The sequence below is a fragment of the Hemiscyllium ocellatum genome, chromosome 24 (genome assembly GCF_020745735.1).
Source record: "Hemiscyllium ocellatum isolate sHemOce1 chromosome 24, sHemOce1.pat.X.cur, whole genome shotgun sequence".
Taxonomy (NCBI): domain Eukaryota; kingdom Metazoa; phylum Chordata; class Chondrichthyes; order Orectolobiformes; family Hemiscylliidae; genus Hemiscyllium; species Hemiscyllium ocellatum.
Genome location: NC_083424.1, coordinates 6,867,468 through 6,895,418, shown reverse-complemented (window position 1 = coordinate 6,895,418; position 27,951 = coordinate 6,867,468). Strand labels below are relative to the sequence as shown.

Below are 27,951 nucleotides of genomic sequence, written 5' to 3'. Positions count from 1 at the left end.
GGTAAGTCTCTTGTCAGTGTAGATGAGCAGAGAGATCCCGGTGTCTATGTACATAGATCCCTGAAGGTTGCAACCCAGATTGATAGGGTCGTTAAGACGACATATGGTGTGTTAGCTCTTACTGTCAGAGGGTTGTTTCGGAACTACGAAGTCATGCTGCAGCTGTACAAAACTCTGGTGCAGCCATACTTGGAATATCGCATATAGTTCTTGTCACTGCATTATAGGAAAGAGGTGGAAACTTGGGAAAGGGTTCAGAGGAGATTTATTAGGATGTTGTCTGGTATGGCGGGAAGGCTGAGGGACTTGAGGCTGTTAGAGAGAAAAAGGTTGAAAGGTGACTTAATTGAGACATATAAGATAATCAGAGGGTTATATGGGGTAGACAGTGAGAGCCTTTTTCCTCAGATGGAGATGGCTAGCATGAGGGGCCACAGTTTTACATTGAAGGGTGATAGATATAGGACAGATGTCAGAGGTAGTTTCTTTTCTCAGATAGTAGTAGGGGTGTGGAACACACTGCCTGCAACAGCAGTAGACTCGCCAATTTTAAGGGCATTTAAGAGTCACTGGATAAACATATGGATGAAAACGGAATGGTGTAGGATAGATAGGCTTCAGATTGGTTCCACAGGTTGGCGCAACATCAAGGGCTGAAGGGCCTGTACTGCGCTGTAATGTTCTATGTTTTAAAGGAAAATTAAAGCATAGCATACGACAAAAGAACAGTCTCAAGTAAAAGGTCACGGTTATTGCCAGTGCTTTAAGACAACTGAATAAGTTAAAATAATTTATATTATGTTGGGTTTCTCTATTACTATGAGTAGTTTGGGATCAAATTCTGTTATGCAGTTTGGTTTCCTGTGAAAACTGAAACCTTGTAGCCTCAAATGCTAGTTTGCTCATTCAGAAAAGTGCTTGTACAAAGTGGTCATAAACACTTGAACATTATAGAGTGTAAAAATTGAGTTTTTGGTGAGTGTGGGAATATGGAGCAGAGGAAGGAAATTTTGATTTTCCGTTTTTAGTACTTAATGTCAATGCAGACCTGATTTTTTTTTGTCCAGTGCTTTACTGCAACTTAGTATGCAGAGAAATATTTGTAAAAATGCAAACTAGTTTAGATTATATTATTTAAATACACCATTAAAGTGTGGCAAAGGAGTTTTTACATCTGGATTGCAAACATTATTTGTTGGCAGTGCAACTGTCCCAAGTGGGGCATGGATCCAATCATTTTATCCTGTGTTGATATCAACAATGCACCTAAAAGATTCAGCTTGGAGAGTAGCAGATGCTAACAGGACCTGAAGGGTTATAATCTATGGATTATTATCCAAGTCATGAGTGAACTGGTAAGGGGACAATACAATTATGGAGGTAAAAACATGGCGAAAGGAGTAGTGTGGGAAAGTGGGGTTTCATAGGCCATAAGCACAGAAAAGATCTGAACTGTTGAAATGGGTCTTCTGAACTAAAGTGACACCAAGGTCTGAGTAGAAAGGATAAATGGAAAAGATGCAAGATCTTTAAACTGGTAATTTGGTAAGTTGGAAGAGGGAGTGAGAAGATGGATGGAAATGGTCGTAAAATAATTGTTTAAAAACAATTGAAAAAGGAGAAAGTACATTTGAAGCCAGAAATTAGCTTTAGGCAGTGTTTACAAAATAAATACATGTAATTACTTCAGGAAAGAGAAATAAGAAACATCTGAGTAAAACACGAGAACAAAAAAAATGAATTTGGAAAAGCGGTCCAAGTAAATGCTGTTTGTAAATGGTCAGAATATATAAAAAAACAAACTGAATGAAGGACTCGAACATACCAGGCGAGCGGACAAAGAAGTGGCAGGTGGAATGCAAAGTGCGAGATTACACATTTGTTAGGAAGGACACTGATGTCGAGATTTATTTTCTAAATGGATAAGGTTTTGGAAATCTGAAGCACAAAGAGACTTGGGAGTTCTAGTTCAGGATTCTCTTAAGATTAATGTGCAGATTCAGCTGATGGTTCGGAAGCCAAATGCAATGTTGGTATTCATTTCAAGATGGTGAGAATGAGATATGTCTCTTGGTTAAACTTAAAATATAAGCCAGAACTATTAATTTAACTTGGAGCAGTGTTTTGTAGAGGAATAAGACGGTGCTATTTTCTGAGTCTGTAGATTGTGAAGGAACAAAAATGCGCTTCTTGTCAGATGTGGGAGTTTAAGGAGAGTTGACAGGTTACTGTGGATTATATCTGCAATAAATGCTGTTGGTTGCGAATCCTATCTGATCAAATGGAGACAGTTATAGCCAATGAGGAATTTGCAACAGCAACAGTGTGTGATGGATGGCAATGATAGGAAGGGGAAAAAGTCACAGATAGAGTCACATAGATGGATTAACTCTAGGGAAGGAAAGAGAGGTAGGCAGTTAGTGCAGGAGTCTTCTGTGGCTATCCCCATTTCAAATAAATACGCTGTTTTGAAAAATGTAGGGGGCAATGGATTCTCAGGGGAACATAGCACTAACAGGCAAGTTTCTGGTACCGAGATTGGCTCTAATGCAATGACAGGCAGGTCAGCTTCCAAGAGATCAATTGTGTTAGGTGACTCTCTAGTCCATGGTACAGACAGACGTTACTGTGACCAGCAGTGAAAAATCAGGATGGTGTGTTGCTTCCCTAGTGCCAGGATCAAGGATGTCTCAGAGAGGGTGCAGAATGTTCTCAAGGGGGAGAGGGGCCAGCAAGAGGTCATTGTCCACATTGGAACCAACGACATGGGAAGGGAAAAGATTGAGATTCTGAAGGGAGATTAGAGAGAGTTAGGTAGGAATTTAAAAAGGAGATCCTCGAGATTAGTAATATCTGGATTACTCTCGATGCTATGAGATAGTGAGAGCAGGAACAGGAGGATAGTGCAGATGAATGCATGGCTGAGGAGCTGATTTTTGGATCATTGGAATCTCTTTTGGGGTAGAAGTGACCTGTACAAGAAGGACAGATTGCACATAAATTGGAAAGGGATGAATGTACTGGCAGTGGGATTTGCCAGGGTTGCTTGGGAGGATTTAAACTAGAAAGGTTGGGGGCGGGAGGGGGGTGGGGGGTGGTGAGGTGGGACCCAGGCAGATAGTGAGGAAAGAGATCAATCTAAGACTGGTGCAGTTGAGAGCAGAAGTGAGCCAAACAGACAGGGCGGGCAGGGAAAAGGTAGGACTAATAAGTTAAACTGCATTTATTTCAATGCAAGGGGCCTAAACAGGGAAGTCAGATGAACTCAGGGCATGGTTAAGAACATTGGACTAGGATATCATAGCAATTACGGAAACATGGCTCAGGGATGGACAGGACTGGCAGCTTACTGTTCCAGGATACAAATGCTACAGGAAGGATAGAAAGGGAGGCAAGAGAGGAGGGGAAAGTGGCATTTTTGATAAGGGATAGCATTACAGCTGTCCTGAGGGAGGATATTCCCAGAAATACATCAGGCAAGTTATTTGGGTGGAACTGAGAAATAAGAAAGGGATGATCACCTTATCGGAATTGTATTAGAGACCTCCTAATAGTCAGAGGGAAATTGAGAAACAAATTTGTAAGGAGATCGCAGCTATCTGTCAGAATAATAGGGTGGTTATTGTATTTTAACTTTCCAAACATAGACTGGGGCTGCCATAGTTTTAAGGGTTTAGACAGAGAGGAATTTGTTAAGTGTGTACAAGTGAATCTTCTGATTCAGTATGTGGACGCACCTACGAGAGAAGATGCAAAACTTGACCTACACTAGGAAAATAAGGCAGAGAAGGTGACTGAGGTGTCGGGAGCAGGGGGATCACTTTGGGGCCAGCGACCATAATTCTATTATATTTAAAATAGTGATGGAAAAGGATAGACCGGATCTAAAAGTTGAAGTTCTAAATTGGAGAAAGGCCAATTTTGATGGTATGAGGCAAGAACTTTCAAAAGCTGATTGAGGGCAAATGTTCACAGGTAAAGGGACGACTGGAAAATGGGAAGCCTTCAGAAATGAGATAATGAGAATCCAGAGAAAGTATATTCCTGTTAGGGTGTAAGGAAAGACTGGTAGGTATAGGGAATGCTGGATGGCTAAAGAAATTGAGGGTTTGGTTAGGAAAAAGAAGGAAACATTTGTCAGGTATAGACAGGATATATTGAATGAATCCTAAGAAGAGTATAAAAGCAGTAGGAGTATACTTAAGAGGGAAATCAGGAAGGCAAAAAGGGGACATGAGATAGCTTTGACAAATAGAATTAAGGAAAATCCAAAGGGTTTTTACAAATAAATTAGGGACAAAAGGGTGACTAGAGAAAGAATAGGGCCTCTCAAAGATCAGCAATGTGGCCTTTATGTGGAGCCACAGACAATGGGGAAGATACTAAACAAGTACTGTGGAAAATGACATGGAAGATATAGAATGTAGGGAAATAGATGGTGACACCTTGCAAAATATCCATATTACAGAAGAGGAAGTGCTGGATGTCTTGAAATGCTTAAAGGTGGATATACCCCCAGGATCTGATCAGGTGTACCCCAGAACTCTGTGGGAAGTTGGGGAAGTGACTGCCAGGCCTCTTGCTGAGATATTTGCATCAGCAATAGTCACAGATGAGGTGCCGGAAGATGGAGGTTGGCTAACGTGGTGTCAGTGGTGGGCAAGTTGTTGGAGGGAATCCTGAGGGACAGGATGTATATGTATTTGGAACAGCAAGGACTGATTCGGGAAAGTCAACATGGCTTTGTGCGTGGGAAATCATGTCTCACAAACTTGATTGAGTTTTTTGAAGGAACAAAGAGGATTGATGAGGGCAGAGCGGTAGATGTGATCTATATGGATTTCAGTAAGGCATTCGACAAGGTTTCCCACGGTTGGCAAGGTTAGGTCTCATGGAACACAGGAAGAACTAGCCATTTGGATACAGAACTGGTTCAAAGGTAGAAGACAGAGGCTGGTGGTGGAGGATTGTTTTTCAGATTGGAGGCCGATGACCAGCGGACTGCCACAAGGATCGGTGCTGGGTCCACAATGTTTCGACATTTATATAAATGATTTGGATGTGAGCATAGCATAACTTACGGCTAGTAAGTTTGCAGATGACACCAAAATTGGAGGTGTAGTGAACAGCGAAGGTTACCTCAGATTATAACAGGATCTTGATCAAATGGGCCAATGGGCTGAGAAGTGGCGGATCAAGTTTAATTCAGATAAATGCGAGGTGCTGCATTTTGGGAAAGCAAATCTTAGCAGGACTTATACACATAATGATAAGGTCCAAGGGAGTGTTGCTGAACAAAGAGACCTTGGAGTGCGGGTTCATAGTTCCTTGAAAGTGGAGTTGCAGGTAGATAGGATTGTGAAGAAGGCATTTAATATGCTTTCTTTTATTGGTCAGAGCATTGAGTATAGGAGTTGGGAGGTCATGTTGTGGCTGTACAGGACATTGATTAGACCACTGTTGGAATATTGGAAAGATGTTGTGAAACTTGAAAGGATTCAGAAAAGATTTACCAGGATATTGCCAGGGTTGGAGGATTTGAGCTATAGGGAGAGGCTGAACAGGCTGGGGCTGTTTTCCCTGGAATGTAGGAGGCTGAGGAGTTACCATATAGAGGTTTACAAAATTATGAGGGGCATGGATAGGATAAATAGACAAAGTCTTTTTACCTGGGGTGGGGGAGTTCAGAACTAGAGGGCGTAGGTTTAGGGTGAGAGGGGAAAGGTATAAAAGAGACCTAAGGGGCAACATTTTCACACAGCGTATGGTACATGTGTGGAATGAGCTGCCATAGGATGTGGTGGAGGCTGGTACAAGTGCAACATTTAAAAGGCATTTGGATGGGTATATGAATAGGAAGGGTTTGGAGGGATATGGGCCAAGTGCTGTAAAGTGGGATTAGAATGGGTTGGGATATCTGGTCGGCATGGACGGATTAACCGAAGGGTCTGTTTCCATGCTGTACATCTTTATGACTCAATAATCAGAGATGTACTGCTGAAGCTCTAGAAGACTGAAATATTCAGAGCAGTCCCTGAGCACTGTATCTAAGGAAAGATGCACTGTCATTGGAGAGGAAGTTTACAAGAATGAGCCCAGGGACAATGGACTAGCCATATGAGGAGTGATTGAAGTCTCTCGGTACTTGATGGAGTTTAGAAAGGTGAGGGGGAGGGATCTCATTGAAACTTACAGGATACTGACAGGGCTGGATAAAGTGGACATGGAGAAGTTGTTTCCATTAGTAGGAGAGACTAGGACCTAGGGGCACAGCCTCAGGGTAAAGGAACGACATTTTAGAACTGAGATGTGAAGGAATTTCTTTGGCCAGAGCTGGTGACTTTGTGGAACATATTGCTGCAGAGGGTATTGGAGGCCAAGTCATTGAGTATATTTAGACAGAGATAGATGGGTTCTTAATTTGTAAAGGAGTCAAGCATTACAGGGAGAAGGCAGGAGAATGGGGTTGAGGAACACATCAGCCATGATCAAATGGCAGAGCAGATTCGATGGGATGATTGACCAAATCTGCTCCTTTTTCTGACTGTCTTTATGATTTGTAGGGTTTGACACTGTAGCCAGAGTTGAAACATGGCTGCAAGATAGTGCAGCACTGAGACTGAAACATAAGAGGTTACAAGATCTATAGGAAAGATAGGGAAAACGGAAGAGGGATAACTGTGTTGTAAGTGAGTTAGGATGAAATCAGTTCAATGACTATGGATAAGCAGGCAATGGAGATCGATGGGTCAAATTAAGAAATAGACAAAGGATTTAAAATGTGGGGGGTGTTGGAGGAAAATACATAAAAGCCTTCAGTATCTGCTATGAAATGGTAGATTGTATAAATGCAAGGACATGGATCGAGTCAAACAGACCCAGCCTGTCAAAAAGGTCATGAATTCAGAACATTGTGTTGCAATAGTATGGTCCAGAACCAGCAAAGTGGCATTCTGTAATGACATAATAACACCTGAGGAGCTAGATTTTTTTTTCACAGTAACAGTAGTGAACATTTAGTATAGATCTTGAGGATGTTTAAATTCATTGGAGAAGTTTTAAGTTGAATCAGAGGTACTTATAGAAAATTTAGTGTAATGCAGAACCAGCAAATACCTATAAAAGACAACAGTTCTATTCACCAAAAAAAAATCCCTGCCTTTCAAGAAAAGAAAACCCAAAGCATGTAGAAATGTAAGAACCAAAATAGATCCTAACAAATAGAATTGATATAAAGAACAGTAAAGATTGATAAAACAGATAATAAGAATCACATAGAACATAGAATGTTACAATGCAGTACAGGCCCTTCAGCCCTCGATGTTGCGCCAACTTGCAAAATTAACCTACATTGTTCCAATATTATCCATATATAAGTGCGATGATCATTTAAATGCCCTTAACGTTGGTAGGTCTACTACTGTTGCAGGCAGGTCGTTCCACATCCCTACTGTTGAGTGAAGAAACTACCCCTGCTGTCTGTCCTAAGTTTATCACCACTCAATTTAAAACAATTTAACACTGTTACAGTGTTAAACCCTCATGTTAGTCTTCACCATCTGAGGAAAAAGGTCCACCCTATCTAACCCTCTGATTATCTTATATGTCTCAATTAAGTCACCTCTCAACCTTTTTCTCTCTAACAAAAACAGCCTCAGTTCCCTCAGCCATTCCTCATAAGACCTTCCCTCCATACCAGGCAGCATCCTACTAAGTCTCCTCTGAACCCTTTACAAAGCTTCCACATCCTTCCTATAACACAGTGACTAGAGCTGCACACAATACTCCAGGTGTGGCCTTACCAGCATCTTGTACAGCTGAAGCATGATCTCATGGCTCCGAAACTCAATCCCCCTATACACAGTGTGCCTTCTTTACAACCCTATCAACCCGGGTGGCAACTTTCAGTGATTTATGCACCTGGACACAGAGATCCCTCTGTTCATCTACACTTTCTAGAATTTTACCATTAATGCAGTACTCTACATTCCTGGTACTTCTTCCGAAGTGAACTACTTCACACTTTTCTGCATTAAAGTCCACAAGCCATTTCTAAGCCCAGCTCTACATCTTATCTGTGTTCCTCTGTAACCCACAACTCTGCCTAGTTTAGAGTCATCTGTAAACTTATTAACCCATCCTTCTATGCCCACCTCCAGATCATTTATAAAAATGACAAGAATCCACATGGGGAGTATGAAAATAAGTTTGCAGGGAGTATCAAAATCAACACTTACTAAACAATTTCAAGTTCATTAGAATAGACAGGGTGGTTGGGAGAACTGTGGATTCTTGAAAGCTTACGATCATTTTGTCAATCAAAATAAGGAAACAGTGGACATCTTGAATAATTATTTTGCAGCAATATGAAACCCCATTTGCCTACACAATTCCTTTAGCCATGTTTTTACTTCCATAATTGTATTGTCCCTTTACCAGTTCACACATGACTTGAAGAGATCGTCAATATGTAAGCTTCCCAACAAACATATGGACGAAGGGATAGGGTTGTACCAAATTTAATATAAGCAAAAGAACAATAAAGAAGAGAATAATGACACTAAGAGCGATAAGAGGCCAGGACTAGATCATTTCCATATCAGGGATTTTAAAGGAAATAGAAATGAAAATAGTACAGATGTGTTAAGTATAAGCTTGATTCAGGAATCATTCCTTTATAGATTGGAAAATAGTGCTCTAATAAAATCTAAATCTAAATAGAGATAATGGGAAGGTATGTTAATTGGCAAGATGTATGTCCTGCAAGGATCAGTTTAAGTAATGAGCCAGAAAGTCACATTTAGTAAACCCTCTGCATCTGCAAAATCATGAATTGTGAATTTGTCTACCTGCATCAAAAAAGTTACAAAAAAAATCAGTAACAAGGGCAAAAAAAATCACATGCAAGTAATTCTTAACCTGCTTTTAATGAGCTCCACTTTGATAAATTTTATCATTTGTGTGGGTTCTCAGGAACAGAACTCTCATGGATATGGAGGAATGACTATATCTAAGTTTGCTAATCATACAAAGATAGAACCATAGAAATAATCCATGAAGAGGGAGAGATTGTTCAGTTTGGATTGTGGATGAGCACTCATTAATGAATAATGAGGTGGAGGAAAGAATAGTGTAGATAGAACTCATTAAGTGACAAATTATTGAAGCTTCTGGGGAAAGTCCAAGTAAACCAGGCATGGAGACAGTGTATATCTATGATGCTTAGCCATAAACTGGATCAAACTGCTGTCTACAACATGGGATGGAGTATGCTGGCTACAGTCAATATTTGTCATTTTAAAATGGAGCAACAATGAATGATTAATGAAGATGAAATAATGATTCAAAACACTTAGACTCTTCAATTTAAACTGCCCTGAATGTCAGTTGTCATTTAGAAGATTTGCCTGACTCATTTGGATAAAGTTTGATGGCCCTTGGCCAGGTGCAAATTTCCAATCTACATAGTTGCAAAACACTCTACCTCACTCATCACAATTTGAAATTTGTGATGTTATCTTGCTTTGATGAAACTTTCCATCTTGTCCAAGTGAATATTGTTCAAGTGTGAGATGGAATAGTCAGCACTGTGCAGTTTGGAATCCACATTATAGGTGGGATGCGATTCACTCGAGAGGATGCAGAGGTGATTTACAAGGACACTGCCAGGGCTGAAGATTAGATTCCATATAGTGTGGAAATAGGCCCTTCGGCTTAACAAGTCCACACCGACCATGTGAAGAGTACCCCACCGAGACTCATCTCCCCAGATTTACCCCTGACTAATGTACCTAACACTATGGGCAATCTAGCATGGCCAAATCATCTGATCTGCACATCTTTTGGATTGTGGGAGGAAACCGGAGCACCAGAAAGAAATCCATGCAGACAAGAATGTGCAAACACACAGACAGTCACCCGAGGTGGGAATCGAACCTGGGTGCCTCATGCTGAGGTAGCAGTGCTAACTACTGAGCCACCATGCTGCCTTAATTATGAAGAGAGATTGGATAATCAAAATTTTTCTTGGAGCAAAGGAGACTGAGAGGGGACATGACTGAGATGTATAAAATTATAAAATGTGTGGCATAGACAGCATAGATAGTGAAGGGATCAATTACCAGGAGCATAGATTTAAGGTAAGGGCCAGTAGGTTTAGAGTGGACACGAGGAACATGTTTTTACTCAGAGGTTGGTGAGAATCTGGAACTCATTGCCTGTAAGGGGAGGTTACAGGCAAAATCCTTCTTAACATATGTTTTTAGCTCTACATTTGCAATGGTAGGATATACAAGGCTTTGGGCCAAGCGCTGAAAAGTGGGATTACAATAGTTAGGTCGTTGTTTTTAACTCGCAGAGACTAAATGGGCTACAGGGCCTTTTTCTGTGCAATAGACCTCTATGACTGTCATCTGTTGGTCTTCAGGGTTCCATGGGGTCAACATCAATCCAGTATTTGCCTGACATACACATAATTGAACAACTGGGAAGCAATCAGGATAAGGGTCCTAGTTGATGCATCATTTTCCAGACACAGGCTTGCAGACTAATTTGCAATCAGGTCTTTAAGGATTTGTAAGCAGTAAACAACTGTATTTGCATACTGGACCATCAGGGAATACCAAACATAATTAAAAGACAAAATAATAGCCACAATAATACAACTGATATCAAGTTGCAACACTAGTGTAGGTCTAAGGGTAGGCAACTGTCTGCTCATGTCTGAGCAGTGAATAACCCAGTACACACAGGGAGAAAGGACACTTTGTAAATCCAAATTAAATCACAATCATGAAATACGCCCACTTTGAGAAGGAGCTAATCAGTTACAGGTGCTTGTGGAATCACACCTTCAGAAATGATAGACAAGACTGGAAATCTTGGTTGGAAAGTCCCTGGCTTTGAAACTATATTTAATTTTAGAATGACTGTCAGCAGTACCAAGTTTTTACATGAGCATTTGGTATATTAAGTTAAAACAATAAAAACAACATTTTAACTCGGTACTCCAGGAATTTACAATGTTAGGAGACTGAGCACAGCACTGCTGTGATCTGCAGTTGTCCAATGATCAGAAATTTTGATAGCATGTAACAAATATAGTAATCTAAGTATTTAGTTTCCATTGAATAATTTCTAATATTCTGCCGACAATGCAGTGCCAGTAAGTATTATTTTCTAAAACACTCTTATGAACATTGTTGTAAAATATAAAGTATTTATATAAGAGATGCTTGTTAAATAATGCAATTCTACAATTATGATGATCAAAAACAGTTCTTATAAAAACAGATAATTATTAAACAGTGAATTTTGATGACATTCTGGATTACAGAAGCTGTTGAACTAGATGGTAGAAGCAATCTGAATTACAATAACAGATGGCTCTTTGTCAGGATATTTCTCAAGTTAATTTTGTCTCCTTCCTTCTAGATATCTCCAAAGCAAATGTCAACTGCAGTCAAGAATCAATGTGTGGCACTTGCAGGCACAAACACATGCCCCACTATACAGTGGTGCTTCAATAATCATGTCTTCAATCAAGCGATAGCAGTAACCCTTCAGTGCCTTTGCATCAACTATACATGCTAATCCAGCTCCACTGCTGTGTACTCCCCTCAAGGCAGTACACTCCATGATACCATCACTCACTCACTCGCTTTTCTGAAGCTTATTCATGTAATTCTGTGTATAACAGGGATGGTACTAATGAACAAGTATGCCCTTGACACTTCTCTGTTTAATAGATAATTCTACTATATGATGATTTGGTTTGTAATAACCACACTGAATGGCCCAAATTTTTTTTCAATTCCATTTATAATGTGAATAATTAATGGATCACATTGTTTTCAAAGTACTTTATTTGCAACACAACTATTCGCTTTCTCCCTTAAAAATACAAAGGTTCATCAGGTTCGTTAAACCATTAACACGATTTTCATGGAGTAGGCAGTGTCCCCGCAATCATACCTACTTTCATGACGTCTTGAGTCAGAATTGTGCTGTGTGATGCTGGTAATTTATAAAAATATCTGTAAATCTATTATTTTTCATTTAGAATTTCTTTGTTATAAATCATGGACTGATTTTTTAAATGTCTGGCCCCATGTAAAATCAATACACATTCTTCCCCAGTTCCTTTAGGAATCTTTCATTTCAATATCCTTAATTCCAAGTTACTTTCCAGTGAAGCACATGCAGGAGACCAAGAACACAAGCATGAGCCCGTTAACCATTCTGTTCTGCTGCCCTCGATCTGACTGTCTCATGCTATGTTGTTTGCTTCCTACTCCTGATATATGTACCTAACATGCTGGTCACAGTTTCATCCCTCAACTAGTATAACAATAAAACCTTTACTGTGAGATGTAGTGGCTCAATTAGTTTACACACTTAACACCAAATCAGCCCTACCTGATCTCTTTTCAAATTTTTCTCGTGTATCAGCTCCTAAATTCTGCTTCAAACTCATTCTAACTGCTTTTGTTGACTTGGATTGATAATTTTGTTAATAAGTTTGATTATCATTAACTATCCTTTGACAGATGTTATAAAGGGGTGTTATTTGAAATATTAATTTATAATATCATTGGCTAGACATGTGAGAGCTTTTTCAGAAGAATACTTTTCAAGTCAATGGCAACAGCAGCAATAAATGTTGCATTTACAAAAATAACATGCCACTGAAATGGAATCAAGTCTATAGTACTTTGAAAGATCCCCCCAAATTACCCAGTTTGTGGCTATAAAATGTGTTGGTTTTGAACACAGCAAACAGAGAGAACCTGCCACAAAGCTCTCTTTTCTTTCTCATCAAAACCTCTCCCATCAAATCTAAGAGTTATAAACCCACTGGAAGTTCTCAATGCCACAGTTGGAGAATTCTTAAAAGAGAAGTTTGGATCTGCACCATTGTCTACAGAAAAAGAAAAGTTAACCAACTCGAACTGATCAAGACAGAAACTCTAAAACGAGTAACATAAGGAAAGTGACTATCGTTGCAGACCAGCATTTGGACAATTTGTGAAGAATTACTTTTTCTGTTAATTGGCCAAAGTTCTTTTAAGACAATACTATGCAAAGTTTTATGTTCTGTTTTCAAGGCTTGCAGGGAGGTGTTTGTGCATGTTATTTTCAAGAAGGGCAATTGGGCCTATTTGTATATATTAATACTTCTGTTAATAATTTATTTTGTTTGACAATGTTCTGTGCAATAAAACTAATTATTGTGATGACACTATGGCTTTAAGAGGAGCATTTTGTTGTTTTTTTTAAAAAGAGGAGAGGTTGAGACAGTGGTAGTGAGTGGTCTGTTCCAAGCCAATAAAGTAAACTGCTCGTGAGGCCTTAGGTTTTTTTTAAAAATAGTTGGAACAATGGAAACAGCATGAATGGGTGGAGTCAGGCTCCTACAGAACCAGGGTTTTAATTTAGCTTTCAATAGCTGTTGGGATTTTGAAGTTCGCTGTGGAAACAAAGATCTCTCACGGCCACAGCAAAAAGCTGGAGTTATCTCTCTCCTTCTACCAGACTTTTCTTTGAGTGTTCTTTCCTCCAAGTCTGGGAAAGCATTGCATGTGAGACAATCTATTTTACTGAATTTGCCTTTCCCAAGGCAAGGGTGTGTTTGTGGGATACTACTACATTGGAACAATTGCTGTTGAGTAGTATATTTTAGTAATAATCTATTAATGTGTTAAGTTTTCCAAAAGAGTTAAAGTTAGACCAATTCTTCTTTCTTTTGTTTGTATTTTAACTGTACAGTAAAAATAAAGTGTGTTTTGCTTAAAGCCAAGTAGTGTAACCAATTGAGTTACACCTGAAAAATGGCTCCTTACACCATCCTTTAAATAAGAAAAAGTTAGGGTCTAGACTATATTGGAAGCTGGGGTTAGTCTAGTCAATAACATTATTTAGTTGTTAACTTAATGTACCTGACTTGTTAACCTAAGTAATTTAAGGATTTTTTAATGATACTGGATATATATATAATTATTACCTCTTTTAAATTTAAAATATTGTGCATAGTGGAGGATCATAGCAAAGCAAGGGATCAGGCCTGTCATCTTAACACGGTTCTAATACATAAAAATAATATATAAAATTCAATAAATTCAAAAACAAAATACCTCTGATGAAAGGTCATAGAATTAAAAGCTTCACCGTTTCTCTCTCCACAGATTTTTATAGACCTAACATTTTTGTCTTTATTCTTTTGACAAATACTGTTCTAAACATTGCTGTTATCCACCAATTCAATCCTTCCAGTGATCCAAATTCCATTGTTTTGCGCTTATTTTGAAATAAATATGAATATTAGAAGTTACATACAAATGATTTGCCATCCAGTCTGTAAAATGAAAAACAACACTAAACGATGAACATCACATAGCTTTTTCTACAGCTGACTTCAAACAACGTACATTGAAAGCCAATCAATGTTGGTCATATTGAATTTTCACCAGTACAACCCAGAGGCAAATCTAATCTACTTGATGTCAATCGTGCATGAAAGGATGTTATACTGACATACTCACCTGCCAACAGTACCATTATTAATCCCACCCTTATGAGAAAACACTAAATACACTGGGGGTGACATAGTTGTCAGTTGATAGAGAGTGGATTTCTCAGAGAACTGAAGGTACAAAATCTCAGATCTGCCTGTCACTCAAATTTGCCTTCCACAGAAGTAAAGGTCTTAGTTGGATCGCCAAATTAAATCACACAGGAAAAATATTTTGCCTATGTTTTGCTCAGGAATTAGCAATAAATGTAAGCCTATGGAAAAAAACCTGAAACCATTATATGTGTATCAGATGCAGATACCACTGGATACTTAAAGGAGACGTATGTGAACTGCAGCACTGGACCATCGGATTTACAGATTGTATTAAAAGCTGTATGAGAAGCTGAAATACTTACAAAAGTTTACCCAGTTACCAAATTTGTAGGAAATTTGAAACTATTGATTCATTGCAGTTTATGGAAATCTTGCAGGGCATTGTTGATATTTGCCTCCAGTACTTGGTTTTAGAAATCATAGGTTGTGTCTTGAAAATATATTGAATTATTTCAAATCAACTGAAACAGCCTTCAGGATATTCTCACTGAATATAATTGGACTTTTAAAAGGTGCCACATTTGCAATTTTTGAAGATGTATGGATTTGAGTGGCAAACTAAACAAGTGAATTGAGAAAGATTTAGTAGTAGGGAATAGGTGATGATGATGATAAACAACTAATGTGTAGTGACTTGGAACATGCCACAGGAATCTATAATAAACAAATGAACTAACAGGAGGAGTTTATTTTTCCTTATTCGGTCATGGGCTGTGGGCAACACTGGCAAAGCCAGCAGTTGTCGCCTATAACTGATTCCCTTTGAACTCAGTGGGCTGTTAAGCGATTTGAGAGGGCAGTGAAGCTGATTAGCTCACTCTGGGTTTGGACAGGCCAGGTAAGGACAGGTTTTCTTCCCTAAAGTGACATGAGTAAGCCAGATGGGTTTTTGCCACAATTGACAATGGTTTCATGATCATTAATGACACCAAAAACAAGAGCCTGGGCCTTTGGACTTCTAGCCCAGCGACAATACAATGTTACCATCTCACCGAAGAAGTGAGCCAATCAGTCTGTTGAGCTTGCTCTATCATTTGATAAAACCATGGATGCATGATCATGGTCTCAACTCCTCATTCCTGCTTTGTCTCTGTATCTTTCATTGCCTCACTAGTCAAGAATTAATCTATCTCTGTATTAAAAATATACAGAAACAATGCTTCCACTGGTCTCTGTGGAAGAAAATTTCAGAGACTAATAACCCCCTGAAAAAAAAGTTCTTCTCATCTCTGTTTTAAATGGGAGACCACCTAATTTTAAACTGTGTCCTCTAGTTTAAAATCTCTTAAGAGAAAATGCTCTTTCAGTATCCATTCTTTCGAGGATATTTTATGTTTCAATAAGGTCGCCTCTCATTTTTCGAAATTGCAATGAATAAAGGCATAACCTGTCCAATTTTCTTCATAATGTAACCCCTTTATCATGGGAATCAACTAACTAACCTTCTCTGAACTGTTTATGATGCCTCTTTTTAAAGTAAGGCCACCAAAGCTGTACGCTCTACTCCAGATATAGTCTCACCAATGTCCTGTATGACTCTGACAAACTTCCTCACTTTTATAAAAGCTCATGGCGTTGGTGCTAACATATCAGAATGGATAGAAGATTGGTTGGCTGGCAGAAAACAGAGAATGCATGCATGGCCTTTGTCTAATTGACAGGATGAAACAAGTGGAGTCCTGAAGGGGTCCTTGCGAGGGCCTCCACTTTTCACAATTTACATCAATAACTTAGATGAGAGAGTAAAGGCATGGCAGCTAAATTTGCAGACGACTCAAAAATGGTGGAAAAGTATGTTGTGAAGTCCAAATCAAAGTTTTCAGAAGGACACAGGTAGATTGAGTGAGTGGGCAAAAAATTGACAGATGGAGTATGAAGTGGGAAAATGGTGAATTTGTTCATTTTGGCAGGAAGAATGACAAAGTAAAATATTATTTTAATGGAGAACAACTGTGGACTTCAGAGGTACAGAAGAATTTAGGTCATCTGGTGCATGATCACATGAAGTTAATATGCAGAAAAAAAATGACACTGGTGAGACCACATCTCTAAAATAGCATGCAATTCCTGATTTAAAGTAGGATATAAATTTGTTGGAGGTGGTCCAGAATAGGCACTACTGTAACAAATGGGAGGTCTTATGAGGAGAGGTCACATAGGCTGAGCTTGTTCATACTGGAGGTTAAAAGAGGGTGGGGATGATTTTAATGAAGTATACTAGATCATGATTGGTCTTGACAAAGTGTATGTGGAAAAAGTTTCCTCTTGTGTGTCAGTGCTTGGGGGACAGTGTTCAAAATTAAGGGTCACCTTTGTACAACAGAGGTGAGGGGACTTTTTTCTTCTCTAAGAGTTGTGAGATTTTGGAACTCTGCCTCGGAATGTAGTGGACATAGTTTCATTGAATATTTTGGGGCAGAAATAAATTTTTTCTGCTAAGGCAGAGAAAATCAGAGGTTACTGAGAATAGATAGGAATGTAGAATTTAAAACAGAAGCTGATCAGGAATAATTAGCAGACTAAGCGGTCTACCTGTTTCAAGTGTTCGTATGTAAAGTGAATAGCTAAGAATGTCCTGTCGTCTTCATTGCAAATTATCCAAGTTTGTGTCGTGTCAAGTCAATTTTTTTTTAAAGGGAATGAATCTTTAGCATGTATCTTCCTCTGGCAATAATTGACAATGTTACTTAGATAGGCTTGAGAATAGTTTGTGGAAAATGAAAAAAAAAGTCACAGATAGATATAGTAGATCCGATACTTCTGAGGTTGGGGTATACACATAATGTTTGGTTTCTATTAGGCTAGGAGAGCTGATGGTGACTGACCATAGCTTCAAAATGATTTGGAAGACTTAAGTATATTGAAGACAAGGAGATGGCTAGTACAGGTATGACACCCTGTATGGTATTGGAGTTGGGCTCTGATAAACACAAAATAAAACATTTAGACCTCAAGTTGGGTAATCAAATCTAGCGAATCTGTTAATTTATGAGTCAGTCAGATAAAATAACTGCAGAATTTCCAAGTTATTGTTAAATGAATCACTAGCGTCCTTTGAGAAATAAGCCTGCCACACCTACCATGTCAGATCTACACCAGTCTCACACAGCTTGATTTACTCTTAATGGCTTCAGGGAAACAAGGACAAGTCAATAAATGAAGCCTTGCCAGTGTATCCACATTCTTAGAATACTTAAAAAATTACAGTACAGACATTATTTAAGGATGGAAAGCAGAGACAAATAAAAAAGATGGGTAGACTAATACTCTCTCTTCATGATCGGAGATACAGAAAGATCATCAGCTATATTGTTGAAATAATCCATAGATAATTGAATGGTTTAGAATTGTGAAAATGAGGTCCATTTGATAAAGAAAAGCAATTCTAGTACTTTGGATGTTAGGAGAGAACTTGGATAAAACAAACGTGCTGCAATAAACAGCCAATGGCCGTGAGGAAGTCTGAAGAGAGCTAGCAGGATAGAAAATATAAAATTGGCCATGACAACAGCAGGAATACGCAATGCTGAAATAGAATCATACAAATAGTCCTTACTTCAACACTTTAAGACAACATTCAAGAAAGAACGATAACAGAATGACAGGCCTCATACAATATAAAGCAAGCATTCAAATCAAACGCGTGTCAACAAAACTATTTCACAGTGACCTTTTGAAAACAGGACTATGGTCATTCACTGAGTTTTACTATGGCCTATTCCACTATGTGAACAAATTCCTGAGGCCATACTTCAACAACTGCTCCTACGTTCTAATAGCAGATACGCCTCTGTTTTTGTGAAAGAAACATTTTAGAATAAACAAACTGTGTAGTCCTAGAGCCATAGAGACGTACAGCACGAAAACAGACCCTTCAGTCCAACTTGTCCATGCCGACCAAATATCCCAACCCAATCTAGTCGCACCTGCCAGTACCTGGCCCATACCCGTCCAAACCTTTCCTATTCATATACCCATCCAGATGCCTTTTAAATGTTGCAATTGTACTAGTCTCCACAACTTCCTCTGGCAGCTCATTCCATACACGTACCACCCTCTGCATGAAAACATTGCCCCTTGGGTCTCTTTTATATCTTTCCCCTCTCAACCAACCTATGCCCTCTAGTTCTGGACTCATCCATCCCAGGGAAAAGACTTCCTCTATTTATCCTATCCATGCCCCTCATGATTTTATAAACCTCTATCAGTTCACCCCTCAGCCTCCGACACTCCAGGGAAAACAGCCCAAGCCTATTCAACCTCTCCCTATAGCTCAAATCCTCCTACCCCAGCAACATCCTTGTAAATCTTTACTGAATCCTCTCAGGTTTCGCAACATCTTTCTGATAGGAAGGTCACCAGAATTGCACGCAATGTTTCAAAACTGGCCTAACCAATGCCCTACACAGCGCAACATGACCTCCCAACTCCTGTACTCAATACTCTGACCAATAAAGGAAAGCATACAAAATGCCTTCTTCACTATCCTATCTACTTGCAATTCCACTTTCAAGGAGCTATGAACTTGCACTCCAAGGTCTCTTTGTTCAGCAACACTCCCTAGGACCTTACCATTAAGTGTACAAGTCCTGTTAAGATTTGCTTTCCCAAAATGCAGCACCTCACATTTATCTAAATTAAACTCCATCTGCCACTTTTCAGTCCATTGGCCCATCTGATCAAGATCCTGTTGTAAAATGAGGTAACCTTCTTCGCTGTCCACTACATCCAATTTTGGTGTCATCTACAAACTTACTAACTTTACCTCTTATGCTCACATCCAAATCATTTATATAAAGGATGAAAAGTAGTGGACCCATCCCTGATCCTTGTGGCACTCTGCTGGTCACAGGCCTCCAATCTGAAAAACAACCCTCCATCACCACACTCTGAATTCTATCTTTGAGCCAGTTCTGTATCCAAATGGCTAGTTCTTCCTGTATTCTGTGAGATCTAACCTTGCTAACCAGTCTCCCATGGGGAACCTTGTCGACCTTAGTTAAGTCCATATAGATCACATCTACCGCTCTGCCCTCATCAATCTTCTTTGTTACTTCTTCTAAAAACTCATTCAAGTTTGTGAGACATGATTTCCAACATGCAAAGCCACGTTGACTATCCCTAATCGGTCCTTGCCTTTCCAATACACGTACATCCTGTCCCTCAGGATTCCCTCCAACAACTTGCCCACCACTGACGTCAGGCTCACTGGTCTATAGTTCCCTGGTTTGTCCTTTCCACCGAGATGTAGTTGTTTCAAAATTAGCTTTCATAATTATTTTGTAAATGCCAGTGGTGTTCCTTATGATAGAAAAGGTCCATCATTAAGGCAATCTTAACAAAGCCAACTATACAAAAGTAGGAAGCTGGCTGACAGACAGATTTATGTCTGCCTCTGACAGTGGCATTTATTTGAAGGCAGAAGTGGCATTATCAAAATATGTCACTGTAAACCATCAAACATTGGTCATGTGTGTGGCCTTGGAATGCAGGTGTACTGCTCCATTAAAAATCTTCTATCTTTACACCTTCACCATTATAGGTCACACTAGTTTTGTGAAATACTGAGAATGGCTTAATATGATGAATTTTGTTTTCTCTGTGTAGGAAAAACTCAACACCTCGTCTTTTGTTTCACAAATTAACAATTGATGCACATGAAACTAATTTAACTTCAAATCTAAGAAGCATTCAGCAAGGATTATAATTAAGAACAGCACATTGATTTTTCTTTGCCTCATCAGTTTGGTCATTGCAAACTTTCAGGTTTCTGAACTTGACAGCACTATCCTTAAAAATTGAGATTTTTTTGAAACATCTTTCATGTTTTAAAATGAATATTCAGAAAAGGTTCACAAGTTGGTAAAACAAATGTAAGCAATGTTGGCTTTCACTTATTGGAAGCACCAGGAATTTGGTTAATGTTAGAAATGTTATGTGGAGATATTTATAACAGCATAGTTTTTAGGACCTCCTAAAGTGATATCAACTCAAGATCAAAGATGTCAAGGCAGACACATAAAATATAATTTTTTTGCAGTTTTTATTACAGAACAAAGTGGAATCTCACAGCAGTAAAGAACTCCAATCATTGAGGCTTGCAGCTGTGTAAGACTATTAAAGTACTCAACACCCTTCAAGCTGAATCGTGCTATGCTAATTAAATTCCATCTGCACTCGGCTTTTCGCTTAATGCTTTTGTAGACAAAAGTCATGTTGCACCTGAAACTCTCTTACTACCTGACTATGCAAAATAGCTGTTTCTCTAAAGTGAAAACATCAACAAGCAGAGGATACAGTGCCTCAAAACCAGGGATAATTGAAACTGTTGCTTTTGTATGGAAAACAGCAATTCATGGGATGGAAAAAACGAAATGAGATTCTTTCACGCAAGCATACTGTAATATGGGACCTAACAAAATGCATAACAAGATTTCAAAGGTGTTTCATATTTGTACAATATTCTCAAATGAAATTGGTACAAGCTGTGCCAATTCCTTTTATCTGAATGCTTAATTCCTTTTATCTGAATGCATCCTGTTCCAAAAATTCTGTCACAAAATAATGCTGGTCACCCTTTCTTTTTAATCCATTGTTTCCAATAAAAACATTTCAAAGGGAATTTTTCAAGTGATGGCTTTGTCAAATGAAAACATTCCTAATTTTCTAAAGGCATAAGTTGACAGAATGCAACACAAGGTTTGTTAATAAATCAATTTTAATAGCATGGCTTATATAAATGCTAAAACTGTTTTTGATTTAGGTTTCCAGTTACCATACTATAAGGTGCCTTTGTTTTCAACACATTTATGCTATCTTACTCAGCCCACTCACAGTACTGCAGTCGACCTTTCAACTAGCTTATAACGATCCTAAAACAAGGCCACTTTATCCATATATATCAGGAATTCCTTCTCACAATGTAAATCATAGTTATTTTCAAACATTATGCTGAAAGTTATGTGCCATTAACAAAGCCTGTTGCATTACTAAATTTACAAAAAACCCTAACTACTTATCAAAAAGGAAGAAGGTCTTACCTTATCATCAATGTCACTCTCACTATCACACTGTTAGAAAAAGAAAAATGATTAGTTAGTTCTAAATCTAAAAGCATATTTCAAAACTGTACCTAAAGTATGGACACATCTGATGCAGTATAACAATTAATTCATTGGTTTATAGATTTGAAAGTGTTACTTTACAAAAATTGCAAATTGGGTTCTGAAACAAAGTTAGAGGAATAAAGCATGCTCAATTACATTTCCTAGCTTGTAATTATTTTATATTGTGGGATCTTCTTCCATGCACTTACCTTACACTACCAAGATACCAATGAAATGTTAACTCTGCTTTCTTTCCATAGATGTTACCAGACCTGCTGAATTTCTCCAACAATTTTTGTTTCTGATTTAGACTTCCAGCATCTGCAGTTTTTTTTAAAAGCTACAAGCATATTTGCTTGCAAAGTATTCAACTGTAGTACTGTCATAATCTAACAAGCCTAATACCGATGATTACCTTCCCAGAAAAGGAGACCCTAAGCAAATTATGTTCCACCTTCACCACTGCTCCAATTGAAACCAGTTAATTTAATATACATTTGGAATAAAGTGTGAGAACTACATATACATTGGCGAGTTTTGCGAAGATTTGTAGCTCAGGTTGAGGTTCTGCTCGCTGAGCGGGAAGGTTCGTTTTCAGATGTTTCATCACCATACTAGGTAATATCATCAATGACGGAAGTACACTAGTGGCATGGCCCGCTATTTATGTGTTTAGGTTTCCTTGGGTTGGTGATATCATTTCCTGTGGTGATGTCATTTCCAGTTCTTTTTCTCAGTTGGTGGTAAATGGAATCAACTAGCCACAAAAAGACATGACCCACTCTCACTTGTCTCCTTACATAGTAGCTGAGGAGGGACACCACTTCGACTGGGACAACACACCCACCCTAGGACAAGCCAAACAGAGGCACACATAAGAATTCCTAGAAGCATGGCATTCCAACTGGAACTCTATCAACAAACACATTGACTTGGATCCCCTTTACCACTTCCTGAGAAAACGAACAGGAAATAACATCACCACAGGGAATAGCGTCACTAACCCAAGGACACCTAAACACACATAGAAAGTGGGTCATGCCACCAGTACTTCATCCAGAGGCTCACTGATGATGTTACCTAGTATGGCGACAAAATGTCTGAAAACGAACCTTTCAGCTCAGTGAGCAAACCTACATCCACCACTACATTTACATGTCATGTTCACTCACTGAGTAAAGTAACCAGAAAACCTTTGTGTTCTGATCAATTTCAACTGAAATTGGTTTAACAAAATGATGCACAACCTAACTAAAGCAAACTCTTTAAAACAAAATAGAAGTTTTAACCTCAAAAATCAAAAAAGGAGAAAAACTAAGTATCTCTTCAGACATGAGCTATTCTGTCACCTAGTAGACTGCACAGTTATCTGTAATTTGATCATGAAGTCGGGTTTTTAGGAATCAAGCCAAATACACAGCACTCCAATAATAGTGAAATTACATCACGATGTCTGATATGTAGGAGGACTGGCATTTCCCAAGAAAGTTCCAGAATAGATTATCAAAACAAAAATTTGTGCATCAAATTTACACAAAAATAAGGAACTGTAACAAATCTCTATCACCTCAAACATAGCTTATCGACTGTCTTTTGATGATTAATTTGTGTTAGTTCAACTAAGGTACTTTGTGTCAGTTACTACCTTAAAATGCTATTTGACCCCAACGTTTTTGGGGTCGAAGTATGTGGTGTTGGACAAGTACAGTCAGTCAGGCAACATCCGAGGAGCAAGAATCCCTGATGAAGAGTTTATGCTCAAAATGTCGACTCTCCTACTCCTTGGATGCTACCTGACCAGTTGTGCTTTTCCAGCATCACACTCTTCAACTCTGATCACCTGCACCTGCAGTTTTCACTTTCTCCCAAGGCTTTTGGCTTGCAGCCAAATCACACCTAGGTTGGACTGGTAGATGTGTAAGTTATTACTTGCGTTACAATAGTATAACTTCAAGAGGTATATTTTGCCTTTTTTTAAAGTGACGAGAGATTGAGACATAGGTACTGAACTGTGAAGTACACAGTTTGTGAGGCCTTTGGATTTTGTTTGAGAAGTTGGAACAATAGAAACAGCATGATTAGGTAGAGTCCGGCTCCTCCAGTACCAAGATTTTAATTTAGCTTTCAGTAATTGTTGGGATTTTAAAGTTGGTTGTGAAAATTATACATCTCTCTTGGATATAGCAAAAAGCTGGAGCTTTCTCTCTACCAGCTGAAAATGTGTTGCTGGTTAAAGCACAGCAGGTTAGGCAGCATCCAAGGAATAGGAAATTCGACGTTTTGGGCATAAGCCCTTCATCAGGTTCCTGATGAAGGGCTTATGCCCGAAACGTCGAATTTCCTATTCCTTGGATGCTGCCTAACCTGCTGTGCTTTAACCAGCAACACATTTTTAACTGTGATCTCCAGCATCTGCAGACCTCACTTTTTACCCGCTTTCTCTTTACCAGACTATTCTCTTGGTGTTCTCTCCTCTTGGTTTTGGGAAAACATTGCAATATAGTCAATCTATTTGACTGAATTTGCTTTTGCCAAGTATGCATTCATGGGATATTACTATTTTGGAATAGTTAAAGAATAACATTATTCTGTTAAATTTTACAACAGAGTTAAAATTTGACCAACACTTGCTTATTTTGTTTGTATTTTAACTGTAGGATAAGAATATATGGTATTTTGCTTAAAGCCGAATTAGTGTAACCAATCAAATTAAATCTGGAACACAGCACTTTATACCTGCCTGCAAAAACTATATCAGTTAGGGGCTAGGCTATCTCCCTGATGTATTTAAAAAGGGGTTTGGTCTTGTCCATAACACGTGAAAATAACTTAATCTCAAAATAGGGATAGTTTACAAAGTCAGAGCTCACATTTCCAGTCACATTTGATGTCTATAGTGCAGCATAACTATACAATGTAAGGACATCAAGTTATTCTTTTCATCATAAATAGAAAAAGGCATACTTGCAACTAGTGAAATATTCCTCAAAATCCAATGTTTATTTTCGCAGAATTTCCTTAAAGGAATACTTTAGGTTCACAAATATATCTGTGCGTATTCCTTCTTTGTATTTCTCCTCCAACCAAGAACTAAAACTTGAACAAGCACACAGAAAATGTTTAACTTTTAAATTTCCTGCACAGCAACGTAAATATACCCTTGGGTATCATCTCAACACCCAAAATTAGCACTTGGTGGTTCACAGTACTAAAGCATTTTAACAGCATGGATAGACGTTTCGGGCATGAGCCCTTCTTCAGGAATTCCTGAAGAAGATTCCTGAAGAAGGGCTCATGCCCGAAACGTCGATTCTCCTGCTCCTTGGATGCTGCCTGACCTGCTGCACTTTTCCAGCAACACATTTTCAGCTCTGATCTCCAGCATCTGTAGTCCTCACTTTCTCCTCCTAACAGCATGGATAGACCTCTACGTAGATAATAATTTAACCCCTGCATGGAATGGTAATGTCCACAAGTACAGCCTGCTGGGAGAGCAGCCTGTCCCATTCTGCTAAATGTTACTGAAAATCAACTCATGGCTCAGAAATACAGTTGGCAAATCCCAACATACATGCTGCATGAGCTCTGTAGTGTTAAATTATTCTCATCAAGGTGAATGGAGAATTAGTAAGTAAATTTAAACTGAACTGCAGAAGGTTTGATCATAGGTAAAGAAAAGCATACAAATAGAAGTTATTTTATTTTAAGAAATAGTTATTTGCATTTCATTTTCACAGTGCTATACATCCTGGAAATGAAAATGGTTGCACTTGGCTAACTGTTGGCTGACATCTCTGATTTTACATCTGATTGTTCAGAGTTTGAATGTAATTTTCAGTACAGATTGACCTGCAGGCACATTTATGCAGAAAAAGAAGTTGTCCAGCACTTCAAACTTGTTTGTCCATTCAGTTAGATTATGGTTGATCACTGATCTCTTCACTGGATCTACAGCCTCAAAAGCATTTTGGGGAGAGGGTTTCAGGTTACCATTATCCAGTGAGTGGGTGCTTTCTGACATCATAATTGAAAGGCCTATTTCCAAGTTCAAGATTGTGCTTCTTTGTTCTGGATCTATCATCAGTGAAAATGGGTTTTTTTCTACCTACTTCATCAATGCCTTTAGATCATTTCCAAAACCTCAATTAGGTCAACCCTTAATCTTCTATACACAGTTGAGAAAATATCAGCAGCTAAAACATTATATTTTGCATATACTGAAGATGAAGAGTATAAACTGGATTACAGAAACATTCAGAATTAAAAACATTTACTTTTTCTCTGCTTGAAATGATATCCATTGTCCAAATGAGCTTCAAATTTCAGAATTTTGTTTTCATCGTAATGTCTTAGCTAGCTTTTCCTCGAGCTTAAAATGTTTGCGCAACCAATAATGCTTAAACTCTAAACATGTTTTATGCAATTTGTTATAATAAAACATGTTTCAATCCTCAGGTGTTCTGTATAGCTATTGTGATAATGTATTCCACTTGGGATCAGCAGGAGGTACATCAGGAGCTTCAGTGTGGGATTCCCTTTCACAACCAAGGGGGAATATTGGAGAAAACACAGTAGTTCTCTGCAACCAAAAGAGAAAATGCTGGAAAATCTCAGCAGGTCTGGCAGCATCTGTAAGAAGAGAAAAGAGCTGACGTTTCGAGTCTAACTGACCCTTTGTCAAAGCCTTTTATCCAGTCGTTCTCTGCAAGCTGTATATGTATAGTTTATTCAATTCCTGGGAAGTGGGTGGCACGGTGGCACAGTGGTTAGCACTGCTGCCTCACAGCGCAAGTGACCTGGGTTCAATTCCCGCCTCAGGCAACTGTCTGTGTGGAGTTTGCACATTCTCCCCAGGTCTGCGTGGGTTTCCTCCGAGTGCTCCGGTTTCCACCCACAGTCCAAAGATGTGCAGGTTAGGTTAATTGGCCATGCTAAATTGCCTGTACTGCCTGAAGGAGTAAATATAGGGAAATGGGTCTGGGTGGGTTGCTCTTCGGAGGGTTGGTATGGCCTTATTAGGCCGAAGGGCCTGTTTCCACACTAAGTAATCTAATCTACCAACAAAAATCCAAACATAACTTGATTTTAGTTGCTAAAGAATGAATAATTGAGAAAAGTGATTTTTTTTAGCGATGATTCACTATATTATTCCATCACTTCAAATAAATATTACCTACTTACAGTCGTGGTTTCACATTCAAGAGGGCTACAATTGTCAAACAATCAAAACTCTCAAAAAGGGGATGAAGCAAAGGGAATGCAACTTCAGCGAACATCTAAAGGAAGTAACATTCAGACAACTGGTTGGGACCATGTCGAATGGAGTTTAGAAGAATGATATGGGATCTCTTAGATTCTAATAGGACAAGACTGGATAAATATAGGGAGGATGTTCCCAATATCAGTGAGTCCAGGACCATGAGTCACAGTTTAAGGATATCAAGGAGGCCATTTAGGACTGAGATGAGGAGAAATGTCTTCACTCAGAGAATGGTGAACCTGTGGAATTCTCTGCCTTAGAAAGTGGTTGAAGCCAAAAGGGCTGATGGCCTATAAGTTTCTATGTTGCCTGAATTCACTGGGTGTTAAGCTATGTATAATAATAGAGCACAGAATCAGGTACTGCAACAATATGATCATCTCTGACTCCTCTCCATTGCGAAATTGTTTCCACATTTCAAACACACTGCTCTTGTGAGGTTATTGGAATAATTTACTTTAAGTAGTATTCCTTTTCAATCGTATGAAAATGACTGGATGTCACAAAAAGATGCATAGCATACGCAGACAAGCTTTCCTAAACTGTGAAGATAACTTTTCACAAACACTTTGAAGGATACAAATATGACCAGATTAGTTTAATTACAGTAATCTTATAAAACACATACCTATGTAAACAAATATAATGAAGAAAGTAAACCTCTGTCCTTTTCTAGCATACGGTATATTGCACACAATTATTAGGTGCTCATCTGAAATTTATGAACATCATTGCAATCAGGATTATGAAAACAAATTAAAATGAATCAATGCACTAGATCAAAATAAAGGGGAGAAAATATGAGGAATTGGGTGGAAGTTAGAAAAAGAGAAATAAGACTGGACTTTTGGATTACTATATTCATGTAAAAACTCTCAATATCAAAATAAATACATTACCAAAAATTGATACTTCTTTTGGTAATAGTTTCTGAAATAACTTCACAGAGGCCAGTATCC

The 27,951-nt window shown here is 38.6% G+C and overlaps 1 protein-coding gene across 9 annotated transcripts in view; it reads right to left on the bottom strand.

The window, feature by feature from the left end:
* fbrsl1 (fibrosin-like 1) overlaps positions 1 to 27,951 on the bottom strand; it is a 1,050,756-nt gene that overhangs the window by 255,466 nt on the left and 767,339 nt on the right. For all 9 annotated transcript variants that reach the window (XM_060843388.1, XM_060843391.1, XM_060843389.1 and 6 more), the window contains one exon: positions 21,667 to 21,696. In XM_060843388.1, the coding sequence (XP_060699371.1) occupies positions 21,667 to 21,696 (30 nt within the window). The remainder of the gene's footprint in view (positions 1 to 21,666; positions 21,697 to 27,951) is intronic.